We start from the raw sequence: 23,207 nt of genomic DNA on the forward strand, positions 1-23,207 counted from the left end.
GCATGAATCCTTTGGGCACTCTGGTGAGAGATTAAATAAAAATTTATTTAAAAAACTAAGACTCATATGAAATTAACATTTTAAAAATGCCAGCAAGACTTCCACGTGATAGTGGGGCATGATTTGGGCCCCTGTGGAGCAAGAAAATACATGAATGTGAAAAGGGCACATAAGTCGGTATTAGGGTTAGCCCCAAAATGCAAAGGCTTGAGTCAAGGTAGCTCCCCATTTCCTCCCTAAACCCCAATTTAGAGATAGAATGACTGGTTCCACAATTCCAGTGGAGGACCAAGGCCTCCCAAGGAATGCCTGGTAGAATTGCCTGGATCTCAGGAGCGATCTCAGGAGCTCTCTCCCTCATTCGTTCATGCATCCAACGAGGACTTAAAGACTGTCTCCAGCTCTGTGGGGTGTATTCGGCCACAGAATGAAAGCACCGACGGCCCCCCTTTAGGGAGATTTCAGCATGATAGAGCCAGAAGGGGTCCGATGGGTCACATAGTCTTGCCCAGAATCCAAGGTCTGGAGAGGAGGGCACACAAGTACAGGGTCTCGCAGCAAGTTTGGGGCAGGTCAGCCGCCGGAGCTCTGGTCTCCCACCTCCCCAGTCCTCCCCAGCTCCTTCTGCTAACATGGCCTCTGCCTCCAGTTAAGAACGCCTTGTGTATCTCAGTCTTAGCCCACAAGGGCTCAGGGACACAGGTGGCCATCCACTCTCGTCTTCATTCATGTCTGTGAAGCACTGGATTGGGCTATCGTGAGGCATCTTCAGAGGCTCCTGGTCAAAGCCGCCATTGTTTGATAGCTCAAGGGAACTTGAGCGCAAAGCACAGCTCTTAATCTGGACTCTGGCTGTCAGGATTTGTGATGTTCTGGGAGGAGAAAAAGAACATAGGTTTGAGCCATAGCCCAGTTACTTGTGGGTCCTACTCTAGTAACAACAGACTCCTAATTTAACGTATCAACACAGCACATCAGCTGTCACCTCTGGACCTTTACTCATTACCTCCTGCCTGCAGTGCTCTCCTGGCCCTTTCTCCCCCCCCCCCGCCTTTTCTCCTCGCCATCTTCCAAGGGCAAAAATCTACGCCTTAGATTGACGTAGATTTTGGAAGGCTTCCAGGACCAATCACTTCATTGGCCTCAGCGACCACTAATCTGGCATTTTACTGATACTTAATTTTGTCATCAGTAAACATTCTGTCTTTTTCTATAGCAGAACCATCCTCAGGCTCTCACAGCGCCTTGCACAGCTAGGCACAGTGGAGGCTCTTAACACCTATTGGTTAAATGAATGAATGGATGAATGAGTGAATGAATGGTTAGTAAAACCAGGAGATGGAGTTAGGGCCACTGAGGATATCAGAACTGATGTTTCTATAATGTCTCTCACAAAAACTCCATAAGCTATTGCCTAACCCAACCTAGAGGGCAAATTATCCATAATAACCCCATATCTGGGCAAAGAAAATAAAGCTGAGGAAAGAGAGGTCAAAGGTCTTAAGGAGCTTCCATTGGGAAAACAAGCCAACATAGAACCCAGCAGGGGAGGGGAGAGAACGGTAAGAGGATCCTATTGGGATCTTGAACTTGTCTTCGCTTGTGCCGTCTGGCTCTTTCTCACCTGCTGGGCCTCCCTGTACGGGAAGTGGGTGTAACTGGCGTGGCTGTAGCACAGGCCCATGAGGCTGAAGACGGCGTGGCTGTTGTTGCTGGCAAATTTGTTGGTGAAGCCAAAGGCAAGCTGGTAGGGTCTCTTGGTGAGGTTCCTGCCCAGCTCAGTAGAGCAGGCTTTCTGGCTGTGCAGGGTGGCTGCCAGCTTCCTGAGGGAGGAGTCCGAGACCTTGTAGAAAAACTTCTTGAAGCTGGGATGTCGCCTGATCTGGAAGCAGAAATGAAGGCCGGCCGTCAGTGTTGCTGGCAGGTAGCCCCCTTCCCCCAACTGTGCCCCCCCCCTTCAATGCCACGAGCCCAGACTGGGCTGGACACCTCCCGTCCCTGGGATGAGCTTCCTTGTTAAATGCTTCCTCTACCTCTAGCCTCTCAGAATCTGTTCTGCAAGGTTCACCTCCAAGCAGCAGGACAAGGTAGGGGGGAAAAAAAAGTGCAGGTCTTTGTATAACGGACGCTTCAATGGCATTTACTCGCTCTGTGACTTCTCTGAGCCTCTGTTTAGTCATGTGTTAAATGGCAGGAACGATACCCCCACCCGCACGCAGTGTTGTTGGGGGAAGGGGAGGAAGTGAGCTAGCTGATGTCAAATGTCTCACGCAGAGTGGATGTTGGATGAATTTTCGTTCTCACTTTAAGTCGCCTCCTCTCAATACCTAAGTGCCCCAGGTTGCGCTCCCCCAGAGACGAGGGCTCGGGTGCAGGTAGCGATGCTGGGAAACAGCGATGGGGGAATGGAGATCTGGGGTCGGAGGGGAAGGCAGCCCACGCAGACTGGCTGCTGAGCGTGTTCCTCACCCGGTGCTCCGGGAGCCCGCGTAGAGCACACTCCTCAGAGTTAGCCCTACGAGGGGCAAGGGGCCTGAGTTATGTATACACCAGCTTCCATGAGCCATTGGCTGAGGGCTGCTTCTCGGGAGGTGGGGGGCGATCATTCTGGCCTCCCACGTGGGTGGTAAAATGGTTCTAGGGGCCGGTCCTCAGGCCACAAGATGCGGGTGCCGGCAGCGGCGAGGTGGGCCGGCGTGCACTGTGGCGGGAAGGCGAGGTACCCACAGCGTCCGCTATGCTCATGACCCGTCCACGGCCCGTGCTCATCTCTGCCACCTCAGATGCGATCTCTTTTGGTCTCTCCAAGTAGACTGTGAGGTTTTCAGTCTATCTGTGAGGCCACAGGCTATCTAGCAGGAGAGGACAATCTAAAAGTGTGGAAGGATTGGAGACCACATAGACGCTGAAATGTGCGACAAGACAGAGTGAAAAGGAGCTAGCAGAGGACGAGATCAGCAGGACCCGCAGGCTGGACTTGGGGGAAGGAGGGAGGTGGGACACGGGCTGAACTGCAAGGGGGATTTGGATGGGGGGAGGTCCTGGCTGGCAGGATAAACCTCGTGAGCATTATATTATTGTAAACTAACATTTATCTCATCTGCTATGCGGCCGGCAGTTTCCGTATATGCACTAAACTTTGTCAAGCAGGTAGTTACCCCCCCCCCATTTTGCAAAAGAGAAAACTGAGGCTCAGAGAGGTTGAGGGACATGCCCAAGGTCACCTGGATGCAGGGATAGGGATTGAACTCAGGCCTCAGCCTTGGGGGTACCGAGCACTCCTCACCTGCTCCCCCAACTGGCCATCCACTTCTTGGAGAAGGGCCACCAGATTCTGGATGACCAGCTCCTCTAAGGAAAACAAAGAAGGATTCAGGGGCTGCTGACAAGTTCTGCAACAACACATCCATCTATCACAGACGGCACTTTGTCTCTAAAGCACAGCACACAGATTCGTTTCGAAGGGCAAAGAAAAATCTTCCCCGAAACTAGGGCTGGAGAGTGAAAGCTTTATCTGAGTTTGTTGTATAGAAACTGAAAGGACGTCGGCCAGTTGAGCATCACCTCAGCTCCATTCGACAGATGGGGAACCTGAGACCTCCCAGTGTCCCCGGTCCAGGCTACAGAGTAGCGTGGTCAGGAATGGGAGCGGGGGCCCAGAGAGCTCATCAGAAAGCAGGGAGGGGGGGGGACGCCACAGCCACAGATGCCACAGGAACACACCCACCGGTCCGGGCTGTAAAGGGCCGCACGTGGCTGCCTGCACCAAGACCTAATCGCAAGCATTCAGGATATTTGTGGACCTTTTGTGATCAACTGTTGGCAGCTTGAAATCAGCCACGGTGGGAATATTTACATCACAGCAATCTGCAAACGCTACAAATCAGGGCTCCCCCCCTGCCCCCGCCCAACACCCACCCTCAGCCTGTTTGCCAGTCCGCCACTGGTTATGAGACCCAGGGCAAGGCAGGAATTGTATATGAAACATTCAAGCAAGCCCACTGAAGTTACATCCCACCGAGTTCTCTACGAGAAGAGAACTCTCCATCTGCAACTCTGCCCCAAGAGCCCCCGTTGAAAGGCCAACCTGCCTCCTCCCTGCCCTGCCGGTGTGTCCCCAGCCTTCCCAGTCTCTACTGGAATTCAGCCTGCGAGATCCATGCAAAAAGAGGCCCTAGGCCAGCTGACCCAGGAGAGAGCAGGGTGGTATACTAACTAGATTCGAACACTCCATCTGGCTGAGGTCCCCCCTCTGGCTGGTGACTTCTGGTCTGGGAGGGCGCATCTGAGGATCCCACAGGTGCCTCTTCTGCAGGCGAGGACTCCTGGAACTCGACATCTTCCAGGTCTGAGGGCAGAAAGGAGATGGTGTGAGTGTTTTGTGCCTGTTTCAAATCCACAAGTCCATCACGGGGCCCAGGTTCTGACAAGAAACCGTCCAAAGACACTGGCACCAGACGGGGTCCTGGTTTCCCAGGCTCCTCAGCAAGCCCGCAGCCCCCTGGGCCCGCCTCAGAGACGTTCACGGGGCCTTCTTTAACCCCTCTGGAAATCTCATTCCTCTTTTCTGCCACCAGCCCCCTCTGCCTCCTCACAGTCCGGGAGGAAACAAAGCAGGCCTGCCAAGATCCCCCTAAATGAGCCCACTTCCCCGTGACTCTGTGAGGCTTTACTGAACCACTAAGCCTGTCTGAACCTCACTTTCTCCATCTGTCGAATGGGAATAACAAGAGTGACTTCACCAGGCTGTAAGTGGGCTGAACGAGATCCCATGTGTGAGCGTGGCATGCAGTAGGCACTCCATAAATGTCAAGGGAATCACTGTATACCTCACACTTGGCAGTGGTGAAAAAGCAGAGGGCCCGGCCATATCCTACTTCATGAGACCTGGGTCTATGTTTCTTCCTTAGCTTTCGGGTGAGTCTGATGCCCTTAGGCCAATAAATCGATGTGCTGCTCTCACACTGCATTTGTTGTTGTTATTGTTTTAGTGTTTATTTATTTTGACAGAGAGAGAGAGAGAGAGAGGAAGAGAGAGAGAGCATGCACATGAGCAGGGGAGGGGCAGAGAGAGAGGGAGAGAGAGAATCCCAAGCAGGCTCCCTGCTCTCAGCAGAGCCCTATGCAGCGCTCGAGCTCACGAACCATGAGATCATGACCCAAGCCGAAATCCAGAATCAGAGGCTTAACGGACAGAGCCACCCAGGCGCCCCAAACGGCATTTGTTTTTAAGTGTTGGTGTGTTTTTGTATGGGTGGAGGGAGGGCGTGTGTTGTGGGCGGTGAGTCCAGCTGACAGCCAGCGGCCCCCTCCTCTCCGCAGCCCTCCCACACCTCCCTGCCCCACTCAGAGCTGAGAGCAAGAGAGTCAAGCCTGAAGCAGAGGCCACGAAGCTGGCCAAGCCCGCCCTGGAGGAGGCCTGGGGCCAGAGGCAGCCTCTGTGACCATGGCCACGCGGGGCCTGCTTACCGGGGCTGTTGGAGGTGGAGGGCTGATGGCCCCCCACACACAAGGGCAGAAAGCTGGGCCTCTTGGGCGGCCGGGACTCCGGGCTGGCAGCACCTGCGGCCCCCGCTCTCCTGGACTCCTTGGGGCCATGTCTCTTATAAGAAAAGGCTTTTCTGAGGCTGGACTTCTTCTCTTGGGTTCTCCTTCTGTAGGGTGGGGACAGGTTTTCTACAGCCACCTCTGGTTCCTGGACTCGAAGCTGTTGCGGGGGAGATGAGAGAAACTGAGCCAGGGTCCCGACCGTGAGGAGATTGTGAGTGAGCCGGGGAAGGACACCAGCACCCCCTGAAACAAACTGAGACCCGCTGGGGAGCAGAGGGTGCGGCCTGGCCAGAGCAAGAGTGGCCGGCAGCGATGGGGGTGGGGGTGGGGGTGGGGGCTTGGGGAAGGAGGAGCGACAGGAGCCAGGCTCTGGAAAGATGTAGCATGGGGGAGGGCAGGAAAGTTATTATGCCAGGCAGGGGTGGGGGTGTTCATAGTGAGGGTCAAGATCTACGTGGGGAGTGTCTTCCTCACCTCTCCTCCCTGCTCTTCTGCATCCTGGAGTAGGGCAATGATCTTCTGGATGAATTCTCCTAAAAAAGAACAAAACGTTTGCTTGTACTTTAGTATGGAGCAAAGCATTTCTACGGTCAGTCCTCACTTCCTGAGGCCCAAGTGGCTCCCTGGCTGATTCTCACAGGTCTCCAGGTGCTAATGAGCTTGCAGTTATTGGGTGTCCCAAGCCCTGCCTGCGGACACCTCAGACTCTTCGGAGGTGGCCTGAGGGCAGAGCTGGTTACGAGGCAATACGTTCACTTCTCCATTGGTCAGCGAACACCCAGATGTGGCACTTTAAGTGTGAGGAAAATAACAGAGGCCGCTGCCTCCAGGAGAAGGCGCCTCAAGGCCATGTGGAAAGGCCTGGTCCCCAAAAGTCCCCTCACCCAGCATCATCCTCTTCTACTTAGAACAGGGGCCCTTCTCAATTCCCCTTCAAGGCACATTTTCTGTGAAAAGCAGGTAAGATAGGATGGGGGGTGGGTGGGGGAAGTAGATCTTTAAAAGTATCTTCAGGGGCACCTGGGTGGCTCAGTCGGTTAAGCGTCCGACTTCGACCTAGGTCATGATCTCACGATTCGTGAGTTCGTGCCCCGCGTCAGGCTCTGTGCTGACAGCTCGGAGCCTAGAACCTGCTTTGGATTCCGTGTCTCCCTCTCTCTTTCTCTCTCTCCGCCCCTCCCCTGCTTGCGCTTGGTCTTTCTCTCTCTCTCAAAAATAAATAAACATTAAAAACAATTTTTTTTTAATGAAAATAAAAAAAAATCATGGGACTGAGCCTTGCATCGGATTCTCTTTTGGAAATTTGCTGGGGATTCTCTCTCCCTCTCTCTTTCTGCCCCTACCCTACTCTCTAGCCAGGGTAAGGGGTCAATAATAGCATCAGCAGCTGCCATTTGTGGTGTTTCCCTCCTGTGGCCCCTACCCACCGCCCACGCCCCCCCACCCCCCCACCCCTGCCAGCCTCTCAATTTCTCCCCAGGCTACAGGGCTACACAACCACAACAATAATAGCAGTAAATGGCAGGTAACATTCATTAGCTCTAAATAGCTTATTAACTGCTCTAACTGCTTTATCAGCATTAATTCCATTAGTGCCTCCGAGGACTCTAGGATCTAGGAACTGGTATTAGCCTCATCTTGCAGTTGAGGACGCTGAGACCAGAGATGAAGTAACTCATCCAAGTTCACACAGATGGAAGAGGTCAGAGTCCAATGCAAACCCACGCCCTAAAGATCACATCATCTACAGAGCCCTTGCCACGGGCCAAGGCTTTCCTGGCATGGCCTGTGCCGGCCTCACCGAGGAGGGCGTCCTCACTGTTGTGATTTTACTGCTGAGGCTCACTTCGGGTAAGACAGGGGTCTGTGCTCTGGACCCCACACTGCCCCTTCCCGGCCTGCTGCCCCCAGAGGAAGTCAAGGCCAGGTTACTGCCTCTCTCTGGGTCAGTATGGGGTCAGGCCGGATGATTTCCGAGGGGTGTCTGAGAAAAGGAGGGGGTACTAACTGAATTCCAAGGCTCTGTTCGCCTGCAAGTCCTCTTCGGGTCCCTGGCTCCCTGCTGGGGTGGAAAGCTCCAAGTGACTCAGACCCCCGCTGTCTGTAGGCAGGACCTCTTGGACTTTGGGTTCCTCCGAGCCTAAGAAACAAGATGAAATGGCGGGTGTGTTTAATCAGGGTGAGGGTGTTAACAACACACAAAAGTTAGAAGAGGTTCCAGAGTTCACCTCATGGCTAGATCATGCAAAGGCCTTGCTGGGACAGAGGTGAGCTGTGGGTCAGGGTCAAAGCTCTGATGTACTGGCCCAGACCTAGCTCCCTTGCCCCTTTGCACCTCTTTACAACTGACTTTCCTGGGCTTTGCCCTCGTCTCCTCCCTTCCCTGGCAAGCTCATCCCTCTGGCATCTTGGCTTGGAGAGTAAATGCCTGATTCTATGGCACGAAGTAATGCAGCAGGGCCAGAATCCCCCTGCATGAAGGTATCTCCAGTTGTGGCCGGAAATTCCACTGCCGGGGCTCCATATTTGGTGTTGAGCATTGCCCCTCCTTTTTAAAATGTAAATTCCCCTGGCCAGGCTAAGCAGCTAGGCTGTTCCTCCCTGGCACCCAGGATGATCCTTTCTCTCTGTAGCTCAGGTTCCATCACTGGTGGGCCACAGAACCTTGAACACATTGTTTTACCTCCCCAAGCCTCAGCTCCCCCATCTGTAAAATGGGGATAATGATACGGCTCTGAAAACTGGTTGAGTATAGACACACAGTAGGGAAGTGTCTTATTTTACAGGTGAGGAGACTGAGTCAGGCACGGAGATGGCGAATGAGGTAGAAAGTACAGGTCGGAATTCAGGCCCCCTGCCTCCCAGGCTGTGGTTCCTTCCTGCACAGCTGCCCCCTGCCGGGGTACAGCAGCTGAGGCTGTGGAGAGATGCGGAGGGCTAGGGGATTCCTCAGCACAATTTCCACAGGGGCTTAGCTGGACTGCCCAGAGAGGTCTCGTGTAGGGAGGTGACCTGCTGACACCCCTTTCTCCTCCCTACTGCCCTCCCCACGCTGCTCAGAGCAGAGCAAGAGTCAGAGCTAGGAGGGCGGCCCTTCCAATGGCCGACTCCAGCCCCGCAGAAGGTTCCAGAGCTGGAAGCAGCTGCAGTGTTGCTATGGTAACCCTGAGCCTGCTCACCAGGGCTGCTGGAGGTGGAGGGCTGATGGCCCCCAACACACAGGGGGAGAAAGCTGGGCCTCTTGGGTGGCCGGGACTCCAGGCTGGAAACGTCTGCAGGCCCGGCTCTCTTAGCTTCCTCAGAGCCATGTTTCTTATGAGAAAACGCTCTCTTGAAGCTAGACTTTTTCTCTTGGAATTTCTTCCTGTCAACTGACACTGGAATCTGTACAACCACCTCTGGCTGAGGAGCTTGAAGCTGCTGTGGGAGAAATGAGAGAAACCGTCGGGCCCTTGACCTTGAGGAGAGGGGAAGGCTCTCTGAGAAACAACTAAAGAGCAGCCAAGTGCTTCATGGTGGCCCCAAGCGAGGGAGGTGACAGAGCCTAGAGCTGGGGAGCACTGAGACTTTCCTGGGCAAGCGGGCCTTGAGCAGGAGGAGGAGGAGGAAGCAGCGAGCCCATGGTGGGGGGAAGGGGGGTTCTATGCAGACCATTTTCTCCTTACCTCTTCCTCCCACTGGTCTCCCACTTTTTGGAGGAATTCCACTATCATCTTGATGATTTTATCCTCTGGAAAAAAGTAAATGCACCCAGTTAATCTTTCTAGATGCCCCGAGAACTCTTTCTAATGACTGTCTTGAACTTCTGAGATCAACTGAGTCTCTATTAAGTGAGGATGCTGTTAGGCCATGGAAGTGGCGAAAAGCACCATGTCCCAGGAGCTAGTCCTTCTGAGAGAGGCTTGGGAGATCCACAGGGAAAGGGTGGGAGGCCAAAGCACAAAATTTTACCCAGGCAATTTCAGGTCAGTCCTTCAAGCATTCAACCTGTGACCCCATTATTTCCTCTGACCTTTACGGATTTGTAAATATCTGCTTTGGGTTCGGCCAGCCGTGTGACCTTGAGTAAGTCTCTTAACCTCTCTGTGCCTTCGTCCCCTTCCCTGTGAAGTGTGAATCATGATCCCCGTCCCCGCTTCCCTCAGCAGGCTGTCAGGCCATCAAGGAACTCTGCTTGGAGATACTTTACAAGGCTAATGCTGCAAAATTCCGGTAGGGGAAATGGTAGAGACCCAGCGACACTGAGGTGCAGGGCAGAGGGACCCCAGCAGGCCTGACACGGACAGCCTGCCGCATCGATGCCTCACACCACATCTTTACAGAGAAACCACAAACAACATGAATGGTTTTCTTTGATATCCCGGCTGACTGATCCAAAGACAATAGGCCCAGAGTTGCCTCTGCTACCTGCCAGCTGATCCGTTTACAGAAAAGGTTTGTTTAAGGCTCCCTGGTCCCTGGACTGCAGATTTTTTCACCCCTCACCTCTCTCTCATTTATAAATCCTGTTTGGCTTTTGTTCCTTGTCTCAGTCTACCAGCTGACTTCTCTCGTCTGAAAAAACAGCATGCAAAATAAACAGCCTGCAAAATAGCCAACTAAATGCCTTTTAGTTACTCTCTGACAGATGCATAGATGTTTGACATCTCTTAAAATATGCCCCTTCCTTATAGGGAATTAGATTAGTAGAGCATTCATTATCGATTTGATTAGGGGCAATAACAGCATTGTGGTTGTGCGTGACACTGTAGTCATTTCTCGGAGATGTGTGCTTACATATTTAAGGATGAGGGATCATTTTCCTTAAAATGGTTCAGCCACAAAATTACACACGCACACAATTCTGAAGCCAATATTGGCCTCCGGTGGACGATTGTGAGTATAGGAGTGTGCGTAGAGCTATTCCACGCTGGCATCTATTTAAAAATATATATAAGTTCTATATTCCTCCATATCACATTCCTTCCATAAATCTCAAAAGACTAAAAAAAGTCCCATGCTCATTAACACATAAGGCAGGAACATTTGCCAGTGGCCGTTCTAATTCCTGAGACTCCCTTCTGTGAAACTCTAAAATAAGTAAATGTGACCAGAAGCGCCAGAAGGAGCAAGATCAGTACATGCATTTTGAGAGGGACCATCCAAGGTGCAAGCAGTCATCCAGAACAATCCATTTGTTCCAGAACAATCATTTGGTAACGGCCCCCTCCCCGGCTGCGGGGCAAGAGGACACTAAGAAGATGAGGACTCACGGTCAAGCTTTCTGAGTTCCTCTTCGGGTCGATGACCTGTGGCTTGAGAAGAAACCTCGGATGCTGCAGGACCCCCAGCTTCAATGAGCAAGGACTGATGGAGACCAGAACCTTTCCCACCTGGAAGAAAGATGAAAGGAAGCGTATGTGTGGGGGATGGGAGTAGTGGCATCAGTGACATTTTTCTGACTTTGTTCGTGAGCACAATAAAATGACACAGAATTCACAGCAGGATGGGCTGCTGCAGCCAGCACTAGGCTTAACCAAAAAGAAAAAAAAAAAAAAAATCAGAAACCTGCCAAGGTTTCCATCTGAAAAGAGGTGGCATCAACCCAGACATGCTTCTCATTAAGAACAGGGAGAGTTTTGAGAGCTACAGGGCAAAGCTCTGTCTCCCTCCAGGTGCCTGTGGGGCATTCAACCCCAGGACCTGAGAGTCAAAGAAGAAAGGCACCTTGGGGGGGTCCAGCTTCCTTATTTTACAAATGAAGAACCAAAGGTCTCTGAGAGGGGCAGCAATCTGTTCAAGGTCACAGAGCAGGTGTATTCTGGAAATAGCCAAGTATAGATCCGGCCTCCAGGGTGGATGGCTCTATCTACTTCTCTGGCCTCATCCCCAGTCCTCGCACAGGGATCAATGCTGGGGGCTAGGCTTCCCCCCTCACCTCCCTCCCTGCCTTCCCATTTCTCCTTGGTCTGTGCTCCTTCAACTAGAGTACTTAACAACAACAGCTGCCACTTAACGGAGCACCTTCCGCGTGCCAGCTCTGGGCCACGGCTACCCAGGAGATAGCAACTGTTATCATCTCCATTTCATGGACGAAAAAAATATCGAGGCTCGGGGAGGAATGTCACCAGCCCCAGGTCACACAGCTAATGAATGGCGGAACAGGGGTCTGACCTCAGGCTTTCAGCCACCGTGCTGTTCTGCCTCAAAGAAATTTCACGGTGGTGCTGTCCCTGATGGTTGTCCCAACTTCCACGTCCCCTCTGTTGAAAGGTTTGAGGAGTCAGCTTAGAGTACCCTAGCCCTTGGGGTTGGGGCAGTGGGGTTACCAGGCATGGTCTGCTCACCCTTGGGTGCTGGGCCCAGGTCAGCCTCCTCAGGGCGTGGGGCAGCAGCCATCTTGGGCAGCCCTATCTCTTGGCCTTCGGCCTTCTGATCTTGGGTCCCCTTGGTTTCCTCAGCAACATGTTTCTTGTGACTGTGTTTCTTGCGACTGGCCTTCTTGTCGTGGGCTTTCTTCCTCGGAGCTGTCTCCCCTGGTGCCTCCGGGGTTTCTGCAGGCTTGGGGAGGCCCTCCTTCCCTTTTGCCTTCCGGCTGGCCTTTTCTTTGGGCTCTTCCGGGCCTGTCCTCAGGAGGAAGTTCATCAAGGTCTTCAGCCACCCCTGCTGGCCCCGTCTCTGGGTCTTTTCCTTCTTGGTGTCCTGTGGCAGCCTCTGGTCAGTGGGAAGAAACTCCCTGGTCTCTTCCAGGCTGTGGGCTGTGGCCGTGGCATCCTGAGCTTCCACAGACTGAGCTGGGCTCTGGGGACATCTGCTCCCATCGCTGGCTGCCTGGTGAAGCATCCTTCTGGAGGGGGTAGTGGGCATGGAGAAGCACCTGCGGACCTTCTTGGGGCTCTGTGACCTATCCAGAGACCTGGTTCTCCTCCCTGACAGATGCTTCCTGGGCTCCATTGCACTGCAAACAAAGCAAACAGCTCCCTTACCGGAGACCTACCAGAGACGTGGTGGCGGGTTACCAGTGCTGCCCCGTGCGCCGATCCACCCTGCCCATCAATGTGAGTGATATCAGCCCTCAAAGCTGCTGTCTCCGTTAAATTCCTCAAAAGCCCTGGGAAGGAGGGCTACCCTTGTCCACATTTTCCAGAGGAGGAAACTAAACTATGGGAGGTCATGCCCCAGACGTCACAGCTGGTCTATAACTCCCCTGGGGCCTCCAGAAGGAGCAGGACCTTACCAACACCTTGGTTTTAGTCTGTGGAGACCCGATTGTGGACTTCGGACCTCCAGAACTGAAAGATAATGAATTCGTTTTGTTCCAAAGCCTCTGAGTTTCTGGTATTTTGTTGCAGCAACAATAGGAAACTAATACAGCTGGAGCCAGGGGCCAAGTCCTGCCCCTGGGGACTCTGGGCAGCTCATGTGCCACTGTCCTCATCTGCATTATGCCTGAGACCTGCCTGTCTGTCTCACAGGCTGTTAAGAATATTTCACAAGACAGTTTGGTAAATGGCAACTCTACTCCTCCAATCGCTTGGGCCAAAAATTTGAAGTCATCCTTGACTCCTTGCTTTCTCTCACTCCCCACATCTGATCCATCAGCAAAGACTGTTGGTTCCATAAAGCACGCCCAGACCCCGACCTGTCTCCCCAGTTCCTTCAACACTGCCTGAGTCTAGTCCCAGGTCTGCTGGCCTGGACTACCATAATCACCTCCCAACTGGTTCTCTTCCTCTCCTCTCATCCTCCTTCCAGATTCTCCCCTCAGAAGCCACGGGGCCTTTTCCAACCTAAGTTAGAGCACGTCACTCTCCTGCCTCCAACAGCCCCCCTTTCACTCAGAGTCAAAGTCAAAGTCCTTATAGTGGCCAGCAAGGCCCTGTCCAACCTGGTCCCATTAGGCCTCCTGCCACCTCTCATCACTCACTCTACTCACACAAGCACTGCTCGCTGCCTCAGGGCCTTCACACTGGCTGTTCCCTCTTTCTAGAACATTCTTATGGTTTGTTCCTTTGCTTCCCTTCAGGGCTTTACTGAAATGTCACCTTCCCAGAGAGGCCCTCTCTGTGCACCCCTCATGAGCACATACTCCCCACCTGTACTATGTGATGTTACGCAATATCACACCTTTGTGTGTGTCATTGTTTATTGTCTGAGTCTCTCTCCCTTCCCTTTGTCTGTTTTGCTAGGTCTTGTATCTTGGGTGCCTAGAACAGCTCCCGGCACGTCACTAGCACTCAATAAGTACTAATTCAACAGATGAATAAATGTACTACACAAACATTTAGTAAACTGTGCAATATATAGGGTATCTTTGGGTGTGTAGTTAACATATAGGAAATGTACATGAGAGCAGCAGGGGCCTTTCATTCTCCATCCAGAAGGAAGCAGCTGCCCATGCAAAAGACAAAAAGAACCATCTCCTCCTGGGCAGCATTTTAAGCAGGCCAGGATGGGAACAGTGAATTTCATTGGTGTGTCTTTAATCTGAAACTCCCGTGGCTTCCCAATTTTTCCAAAGTTGTTCAGACCCCCTTTGCCCTTTGGTGGAAGTTTAAAAAATTTTTTTAAAATGATCTTGAATCCCAAATCTGAGCCCCACAGAGTTTCCGGTGGAGTTCAGACACCTGCACCGCCTATTCTAATTTGTAATCATCGCCTCATCATGCATTTACTAAGTATTATTTAGCGTATTACATATTCATGTATTATGTATTTACATCGTGTCTCCTGCATTTACTGACTAATTCATTCCTTTAAAATGTGCTCTGTTACATGTCCAGCTTATAGGCAAAACCAGCAATCTATAATTGCAATTTCAGATGTTCAGGGATCCATGTGAATATGAGGACAATACATAAAGAGAGAGAGGAAAAGCATGGGGAAATACAGAGAGATTTGAAGGTGACTGTAACATTTGGGGAGTCTTCCCTCCTTCAAGCACGAGTCTGGGGGAGGAAGGGCTGCAAAGGGCGGCCAGAGGCCAGTGGGCAGCAATAGACACACGGGGACAATCTTGGAGGAAATGAGACAATGGGCTGGGGAGGAAGCAGGCAACTTGGAAAGCTTTATTTGTTGTTTGATGTGCCTTAAAAGGAGCATTTGAGTTACACAAAAACTCATAGCACGACATGTCTGTACCTTATATGGAAATTAACTAATGCTCTTGAAAGCCTTCGGAGGCTGCCTTATGGTTGTGCTTTCAAAATACCGTGTAGGGTGGGGTAAGCCAAAGAAATCATAGAGGAAAATATTCTCTTTCTTCTAGTTTATGTCTTTCAACAAGGGTTTAATAAGCACACACTAAGTACCAGGAATTATGGCCGGTGCTGGGGATAACGAACCAGACACAGGTTGTGCCCTCAGAGAAAATGCTCTGGTCTTCTTCAAATGGGCACCCCAGTAAGTGGTGGTGACGGGAATGCTCTATTCTGTCTCTCTCTTTAGTAGCACATGGTCTTCAGAGAAGATAAATTTAGGTTGAAGCTCTATTTAATTTAAGATCCAAGTCAGCGGGGCCAGAAATATTTACTGAATGGTGTTAGGGTTCTCTCTCTTTTTTCCATATATTCCTGTGGTCAGGGCACAATGGGTGGGGTTGGCAGAGAAGCTGTTCGATCACAAAACCACCAAACCAGGAGAACACAACAGAACACCCTAGTCCAGCTCAGTCCCTCTTCTTCATACGCTAACTTGGCTCCAGGGTGGGGGGAGGGGGGGACATCGCGCAGAGGGTCGAAGCATCCTTCCCAGCTACTGGGAAAAGAGGCGCAGTAATCTGTTTAAAAGCTGTCATTGCTATGGTAACGGTTTCCACCATGGCTGATGGCCGCAGTAGCGTCCTCTTGCATTCAAAGGACACGCTGCAACTTGCAATCAGAGCATCAGTACAATGCCACCAGGCAGTGGTTTCCTTCTTAATGCTTTCTCCAGAAAACTGCCTTGATTTGGCCACCCCTTCCCTGGAACCACCCTGCCCTGTGCCTAGAGGGAGACAGCAGTAGCTGCAGCAGCCCCAAGGGCTGGGAGAGGCTGTAGCCATCGGAGCGTTTCCCCAGACAGATTCCAGGATCTCCCAAGGCCTCCCGATTCCAAATCCAGGGACTCTTCCCATGCCTCGTCCTTCTTTATGGGGGGGGGGGGGGGTACTGCAAGGGTGGGGGGCGCTGCAGCACTGGATACCTTGTTCACACGCCCCCTCCGTGCTTCCCGCAACTCTTCCCCCTCCAGGCAGCGGTGACCCAGCTCAGCCTGCTCTCCCCCCTACCCCTGCTCCTCCTCTGTAACACTCCAAAGATTCTGTCTGCCAGCACCAGCCCCAGGAGTTGAGAGCGTGTGGCTTGCCAAGGAGGCCAAGCCCACCCACCCCCAGGGAGACACCCTGGAAAACCCTCCCTTTGGCCAGCGTGTCCTCAGACTTTTAAAGCCCTGCGAGGATTGTGTTCTCACGCGCACACGCGTGCTCACACACACACACACACACACCCCAAATTCTATGTGTGCTGAAATTAAATCTTTGCAGACTTTCTGACTGTAAAATTCAGTAAAACTCATCAAAGCAAGATCTCCTCCTTCCTTCCTCTTTTTACGGGTGTTGCACCCCAGCTTTGCCTGGGCGTCCACCCACATGCACCCCGTCGGGGAATTTCACCCTGTCCTGGATGTGCTTCCAGACCCGTAACCCTGAAACTGCAGCAAACTGTTGCCGCAATGGAAACCCAACTGCTCTCGTAAACTCGTTTATGGCCTTGGCAGAAAGCGGACTTCAGAACAAGGTCCAAGTCTGCTCAGGAACACCCAAGTGATGTGCAGATCACAGGACTTCTGATAAGACGCGACACAGGCCAGTGACGTGTTAAAAAGAACAACCACCCACCAGAGCAAGCACACAGGGCTGACCTTGAGTTACTGTGGAGCAGGAAGTTTTCTGGGGGTTTTCTAAGCATACTGACACTTTTGTTTTCTTTTCTCGGTTACACACTGACCTCACCCGTACACCATTCTCCAGTTTATTCATCCGGCTACATTACCCTGTAACTGCTCTGGCGACAGTTCACAGGGATATTCTGCCGCCCCGCCTCTCCACCCCTGTGCTTCACACAACAAATGTTTAACAAATAGCTGGCCCCTCTGAGGGAGCGTTGCGTGGCACCCACATGGGGGCCCAGAGTCTACACCCACAGACGCTCACTGCTATAGACTGAATGTCTGTGCCCCACCCCCCCAGGTTCTTGTATTAAATCCTCATGCCCCAGTGAGATGGTATTAGGTGTGGGGCCTCTGGGAGGTGATTAGGTCACAAAAGCAAAGCCCTCATGAAAGAGACCGGCTCCCTCACCCCTTCCACCACATAAGTGCACACTGAGAAGCTGACTGTGAACCAGGAGGCCCTCACAAGACTCCAAATCTGGGGGTCCCTCGGTGACTCAGTCGGTTAAGCAGCCAACTTTAGCTCAGGTCACGACCTCCTGGTTTGTGAGTTCGAGCCCCGCATCGGGCTCTGGGCTGACAGTGCAGAGCCTGCTTGGGATTCTCGCTCTCTCCCTCTCTTTCTTCCCCTCCCACATGCGTGGGCACACGCGCGCTCGCTCTCTCTCAAAATGAAATAAGTTTATAAGAAAAAAAGCACTTAAAAAAAAAAAACAAGGGGCACCTGGGTGTCTCAGTCGGTTAAGCATCCGACTGCAGCTCAGGTCATGATCTCACGGTTCGTGGGTTCGAGTCCTGCGTCAGGCTCTGTGCTGACAGCTCAGAGCCTGGAGCCTGCTTCCGATTCTGTGTCTCCCTCTCTCTCTGCCCCTCCCCTGCTCACACTCTGTCTCTCTCTCTCTCCCTCAAAAATAAACAAACATCAAAAAAAAAAAAAACATTTTAGGGGCACCTGGGTGACTCAGTCAGTTGAGCGTCTAACTTCAGCTCAGGTCATGATCTCACGGTTCATGAGTTCGGGCCCCACATCAGTCTCTGTGCTGACAGCTCAGAGCCTAGAGTCTGCTTCGGATTCTGTCTTCCTCGCTCTCTGCCCCTCCCCCCCCCCAAATAAATAAACATTAAAAGAAAATTTTTAAAAACGCCAAATCTGTTGGCGCCTTGTCCTTGGACTCACAGCCTCCATAACTGTGAAGAAATAAAGGCTTGTTGTTTGAGCCCCCAGTCTATGGGTCGCTGCAGCCTGAATGGGCTCACATATTCTTGTGTCACAGAAACACACCCAACACACATAAACCTATGTGGATTCATAACACTGTGTAGTTTTCTTGCCCCAAATGCAAGGGAACAATTGAGCTCATTTGCCACACACCCCTCCCCCCACCCCACTCCCATGTCTACCTCCAAGTTCAGAGACAGGACCTGAGCCTGCCTGGTTCCCAGCTGAACCAGACAGGCTGGCAGTGGGAAACTGAGTCTCTGAAGGGTTGAAAGGCCTGCCTGGGCTTCCGCAGCTGGGAAGCATTGTGAGCTGGGGCTTGAATCCACCTCTCTGGATTCTAAATCCTTCCTTCTCTCTCCTACACCCAGTGGCTTTCCGTAAATATGAACACACACATAAGGACTTAAGGGTGAACAAATCTGCTTTCCACACCAGTGAAGATAACCACGTCTACACACAGGCATGCTGTCACCTGCGTACATGGAGTCACAGGTCTACGTGTACCTTTGTACAGACACCTGTGCCACACAGGCAAAGACTGTAAACCCTAGGCGCGGCTCACAGACCCCTGGGCTGGAAGCCAATTAGTAGGCTGAAGGATCAAGGGCTGTACCCTGAGGTCACACTTACTTCTCATCGGCACAGGTGGCCCCACGGACACTCCAAAGTCCCGGAGTAGGAGTTCTGTTCAAGTTCAAAGCCTTCAACCTGGGATCCCACAATGATGTGGGTCCCACCCACAGCTCACATCCCCCACATACAGTGTAGTGAGGGTCTTCTTGGGAAAGACCCTCCACCTCCACTGGCCAGACTCAAGTGGGGGACAAGGCTGTCATCTCTTCTTTCAACACTAGACCCATCCTCTACCCACGCCCACCTCTCAGGTGTTAGATGGTAACAATTCAAGGTATTCTTTCTCCTTTCTGGGGCTCCTAATAGGCTCTGAGCGCCAGAAGGGACCTGGAAGTATCTAGCCCCACCTCCTGCATAGGACTCTTTTATGCCACATTCCCGCAGGGCAGACTTAGAACCCCTGTTGGAACATTTCGTGGAGTGGGAGCTCACCACCCTTCAAGGCAGAGCATTCCATTGTCAGCCAACCCAGATTTTAAGGAAGCCCTCCTGAAAGCTAAGCTCAGCTCCTAAGCTCAGCTGAGATGGAGCTTAAGTCACCAGCGGCCATCCTGCATACCCCTGAGGGGAGGACGTGTCACCCCTTAAGCAGTCTCTGTTCCAGTCCATCGTCCCCATCATCCCGGTATCTGGGCACCTCCTCTGGATATTCCCCTGCTGGTCCTTGCCCACTTCAAAACGTGAGGCTTAGACCAGGACAGAGGCTCCAGCCAGGGCCCAACCATGGCAGAGCATAGCGGGACCTCTGCACGAAGCCTCAGATCACAAGGACATCTGAGCCACCACATGGCACCGTTGGGGGGCCAGCTCTGCCCAGGCTGACCTGCAGCATAGAGGGGTGGACTTTGACCATCTGCCTGTTCCTTATTGTCGCTGCAGACACACTTATAGCTGATGCCTATTTTCCAAAGGTCGGGCATTTGCACTTCCTGAAGATCTTTCGAAACCCAAAAGAATGAGCTCCCCGATGGCGGAACTTCAGGCACTATGATACACAGTGGGGCACACTTGGGCCGGTGCAGTGGGGCCCTCGTTGCCAAAGCTGGAAACCTCCTAAGAGGACTAGACTGCGTTCTGCTGATGCCCCATCCTGTCCCTACCCCATTGTGTCCTCTCTCCAAGACCACAGGCAGTGCAATGCTATAATCCCCCCTCAAATCCCTGTCAGAGCAGCAGGCCACCAGAACTCTTCACAAAATCTTCTTGTCCTTGGACGAAATTCCAAGAACGTGATAGAAATCAAATCCAGCCATGGGTAACAATAACACCTCCTGCTTATGCAAGGTTTCCCTTCACTATGTACCTTCACATAAAGACTACGACTTGACCTCTACAACACTCAATAAAGAAATGAGCAAGAGTCGGGACACTTGGGTGGCTCAGTTGGTTAGGCGTCTGACTTCGGCTCAGGTCATGATCTCAAACTCCGTGAGTTCGGGCCCTGCGTCGGGCTCTGTGCTGACAGCTCAGAACCTGGAGCCTGCTTCCGATTCTGTGTCTCCCTCTCTCTCTGCCCCTCCCCTGCTCGCGCTCTGTGTCACTCTGTCTCTCAATAATAAATAAACGTTAAAAAAAAATTTTTTTTTTTAAAAGAAAGAAATGAGCAGGAGAGATAGGTCATGCTGCTCCCATTCGACAGATGAGGAAACTGAGGCTCAAGGAAGTGAAATTCCTTGCTCGGGATTGCTGGGCTAGTGAGTGGCAAGGCTGGGACTTGAATTCAGAGCTTGTAAGTCCAGCTGAGATTCCTTCACTGAAGTCTGCTCTTTCTAAAGATGAGGACACTGAGGCCTAGGGAAGGCCCAACAAGCTGGAGCAGAACTGGGGTTAGACTCAGGGTTTGAGTCTTGGGTCTGCTCTAGTTTTAGGACCCCCAAGATGTCTACCCACTACTCCGGCCCCCTAAGGAGAGAGTATCGTCCAACGAACCTCAGACCACAGAAGTCGCTCTTTTCTGTCGCAGGACACCTTCGGCCAGGACCTCCAGACCAGGGGGTTCTACATCGGGTACGCTCGCATCGTCTGGGTCCGCTCCCTGTCGGCTGGAAGTCGTATCGAGGGGCAGTCTCCCTCACTCTCCCGGGAAGGAGATGCCCCTATTGCTGCTGTCACTTTCCAGCGTTTCAGAAGCTGCTCTGGCCCCGGTCCCATGTATATATATCCTAACTTCCAGGAGCTGAGCTCATGGGCAGCCAATCCAGAGAGCCGAGGGCCAGTGCACGCCAACCTTGGCCAGTTACGGCCCCGTCCTGTCCTATCACGGGGCTGCTTCCTGCTCTTCCAGCGATAGGAGGCTTACCTCAGCTAGGAGAAAAACGGTTTCACTTGACACTTCCTTATCACACCCAAACGTCAAGAAACCAGTGCTCAGAAAAAACAACTTTAGACCTGGCTGGAGGGAGGCCAGTCCTTGGAAAAGAAAGCAAGTCCTTATGGGGAACGCAGGTGCGGGGGCGGGGAGAGAAGGACGAGGTAATTTTTATCACCTCCACCTTCAGTTCTCTCCAAAGAGAGAAGGCTCTAGAAAGAAAGGCCACTGAATGCAACACATCCATCCTTTGAGCTGGAGGAAAAACTCAAAAGGAGGAGTTGATAAGGGGCACGTTTTCCAAATCCCACTATCCCTGGATAGAGTCGCCATGAATCTTGACAGAACATCTTAAGAAGTCTTTGGGGGGCGGGGGGGGGCGGTGCCTGGGTGGTTCAGGCGGTTGAGTGTCCGACTTTGGTTCAGGTCATGATCTCACAGATAGAGAGTTGGAGCCCCGCGTCAGGCTCTGTGCTGACGGCTTGGAGCCTGGAGCCTGCTTCGGATTCTGTGTCTCCCTCTCTCTCTGCCCCCACCCCACTCATGTTCTCTCTCTCTCTCTCTCTCTCTCTCTCAAAAATAAATTTTTTTAACATTTATTTATTTTTGAGAGAGAGAGAGAGAGAGAGACCGAACATGAGTAAGGGAGGGCAAAAAGAGAGGGAGACACAGAATCCGAAGCAGGCTCCAGGCTCCAGGCCATCAGCACAGAGGCCAATGCGGGGCTTGAACTCATGAACCGTGAGATCATGACCTGAGCCGAAGTCAGACGCTCAACCGACTGAGCCACCCAGGCACCCCAAAAGTCTTTTTTTTAAGTTTATTTATTTATTTTGAGAGAGAGAGCATGCGCGAGTGGGAGAGGGGCAGGGAGAAAGGGAGAGAATCCCAAGTAGGCTCCACACTTGGGATCCGGCAGTGAGGAGCCCAATGTGGGGCTCAAACTCATGAACCGTGGGATCACAACCTGAGCCAAAATCAGGAGTCACTTAACCGACTGAGCCACCCAGGCTCCCGGAACATCCTAAGAAGTCTTAAAAATCCATATGTTCACTTTCTGTAATGCCTGAATTTCTTTAGAGAGTTTATAATGTTTATAATAAAAAGAAAAAAGGAAACTAGCTTTATTTAAACAAAAGCAAAAATTGTTAGAGATCCAATTTTGGATCATTGTCATGGGGAGACATCACCAAGTACATATTGAAAGCACTGCACTTCGGAGGTACGCAGACCCGGAACCATATGTCAGCTCTGTGACCTCCAGTGGGGGACACGGTGTCTCCGAGTTTCTTATTCAAAAACTTAGTCACCTCAGAGGGTGATCGTAAGGCTAAATGTGATAATGCTCCTAAGGAAAAGAAGAAAATATAGTGCCAGGCATGTTTCTCTGTACTGTCTGTGTATTAGGAATGCCTAGCACCTAGTAAGTGCTCAATAAAGGGCCAATATTTTATTACTGGTAGCACAGTTATTAATATTTCATTCATCCTGCCAGCAAACAGATTTTGGATCCAGCTATGTGCTGGGCACTGTCTCAACACTGAATTTAGAGGATTTATTAGCTCAAGAGCTGACCCAGGCTTCAAACAAGGGTTAAATTATATCCCTCCTATGCACACACTTATTCTTTTCGTTTGTTTAATGAAACTACGTTTTCTTAGCCATGTCCTCCCGGCCCCATCTGCATCATACATGCTCTTTCTTATTCAGAGGTGAATAAGTACACCCCTGCCCCAGCCCTCATGGTGTTCACAGTGTAGTTGGGAAGAGAGACGCACAGAAGAATCATACACGGAGGTGGAAGGGAATGGGGGGATCATTTCATGGGTACAGAGTATCCGTTTGGGTAGATGAAAGAGAGCTAGAGATGGATGGTAGACTGGTTGTTCAACGGTGTGAATGTACTTAATGCCATGGGGGGCCATAGACTGAAAAATGGTTAAAATGGTACATTTTAAGGGTGCCTGGGTGGCTCATTTTCTTGGGCATCCAACTCCGGCTCAGGTCATGGTCTTGCGGTTCATGGGTTCGAGCCCAGCGTCAGGCTCTGTGCTGACAGCCCAGAGCCTGGAGCCTGCTTCAGATTCTGTGTCTCGCTCTCTTTCTGCCCCTCCCCTGCTCACACTCTGTCTCTCTCTCTCCTTCAAAAACAAATAAACATCAAAAAAAAAAAAATTTTAGGGGCACCTGGGTGACTCAGTCAATTGAGCATCCGACTTCAACTCAGGTCATGATCTCACGGTTCATGAGTTCGGGCCCCCGCGTCGGGCTCTGTGCTGACAGCCCGGACGGAGCCTGGAGCCTGCTTCAGATCTTGTCTCCCTCTCTCTCTGCCCCTCCCCTGCTCACACTCTCTGAAAAATAAACACTAAAAAAATTTTTTAAAGACCACACATTTGAAAAACGGTAAATTTTATGTTAGGCATATCGTACCACAATTTTTTTAAAAAAAGCAGATGAAGAGCAGGGGCAGAGTCAAGGGGGTGACGTGCACCAACTTACCCTATGACCCAGTAAGTCCATCCACAAGTACATACAATGCCAGGTTCTCACAGAAGGGAGAGCTGTCCCAGGGCCATTACGGGC

General features: G+C 51.8%; 1 protein-coding gene across 1 annotated transcript in view; it reads right to left on the minus strand.

The window, feature by feature from the left end:
• Positions 1–98: 98 nt before the first annotated feature.
• BNIP5 (BCL2 interacting protein 5) overlaps positions 99–23,207 on the minus strand; it is a 38,954-nt gene continuing 15,845 nt past the window's right edge. Inside the window, exons 2-12 of the mRNA XM_042987594.1 lie at positions 11,827–12,487; positions 10,803–10,922; positions 9,216–9,335; positions 8,730–8,970; positions 7,559–7,690; positions 6,025–6,083; positions 5,470–5,707; positions 4,217–4,348; positions 3,287–3,351; positions 1,625–1,882; positions 99–872 (exon numbers count right to left, since the gene is read on the minus strand). Coding sequence (XP_042843528.1) covers positions 837–872; positions 1,625–1,882; positions 3,287–3,351; positions 4,217–4,348; positions 5,470–5,707; positions 6,025–6,083; positions 7,559–7,690; positions 8,730–8,970; positions 9,216–9,335; positions 10,803–10,922; positions 11,827–12,483 — 2,058 coding nt within the window. The 5' untranslated portion in view covers positions 12,484–12,487 and the 3' untranslated portion in view covers positions 99–836. The remainder of the gene's footprint in view (positions 873–1,624; positions 1,883–3,286; positions 3,352–4,216; positions 4,349–5,469; positions 5,708–6,024; positions 6,084–7,558; positions 7,691–8,729; positions 8,971–9,215; positions 9,336–10,802; positions 10,923–11,826; positions 12,488–23,207) is intronic.

Source organism: Panthera tigris, chromosome B2 (assembly GCF_018350195.1).
Source record: "Panthera tigris isolate Pti1 chromosome B2, P.tigris_Pti1_mat1.1, whole genome shotgun sequence".
Classification (NCBI taxonomy): domain Eukaryota; kingdom Metazoa; phylum Chordata; class Mammalia; order Carnivora; family Felidae; genus Panthera; species Panthera tigris.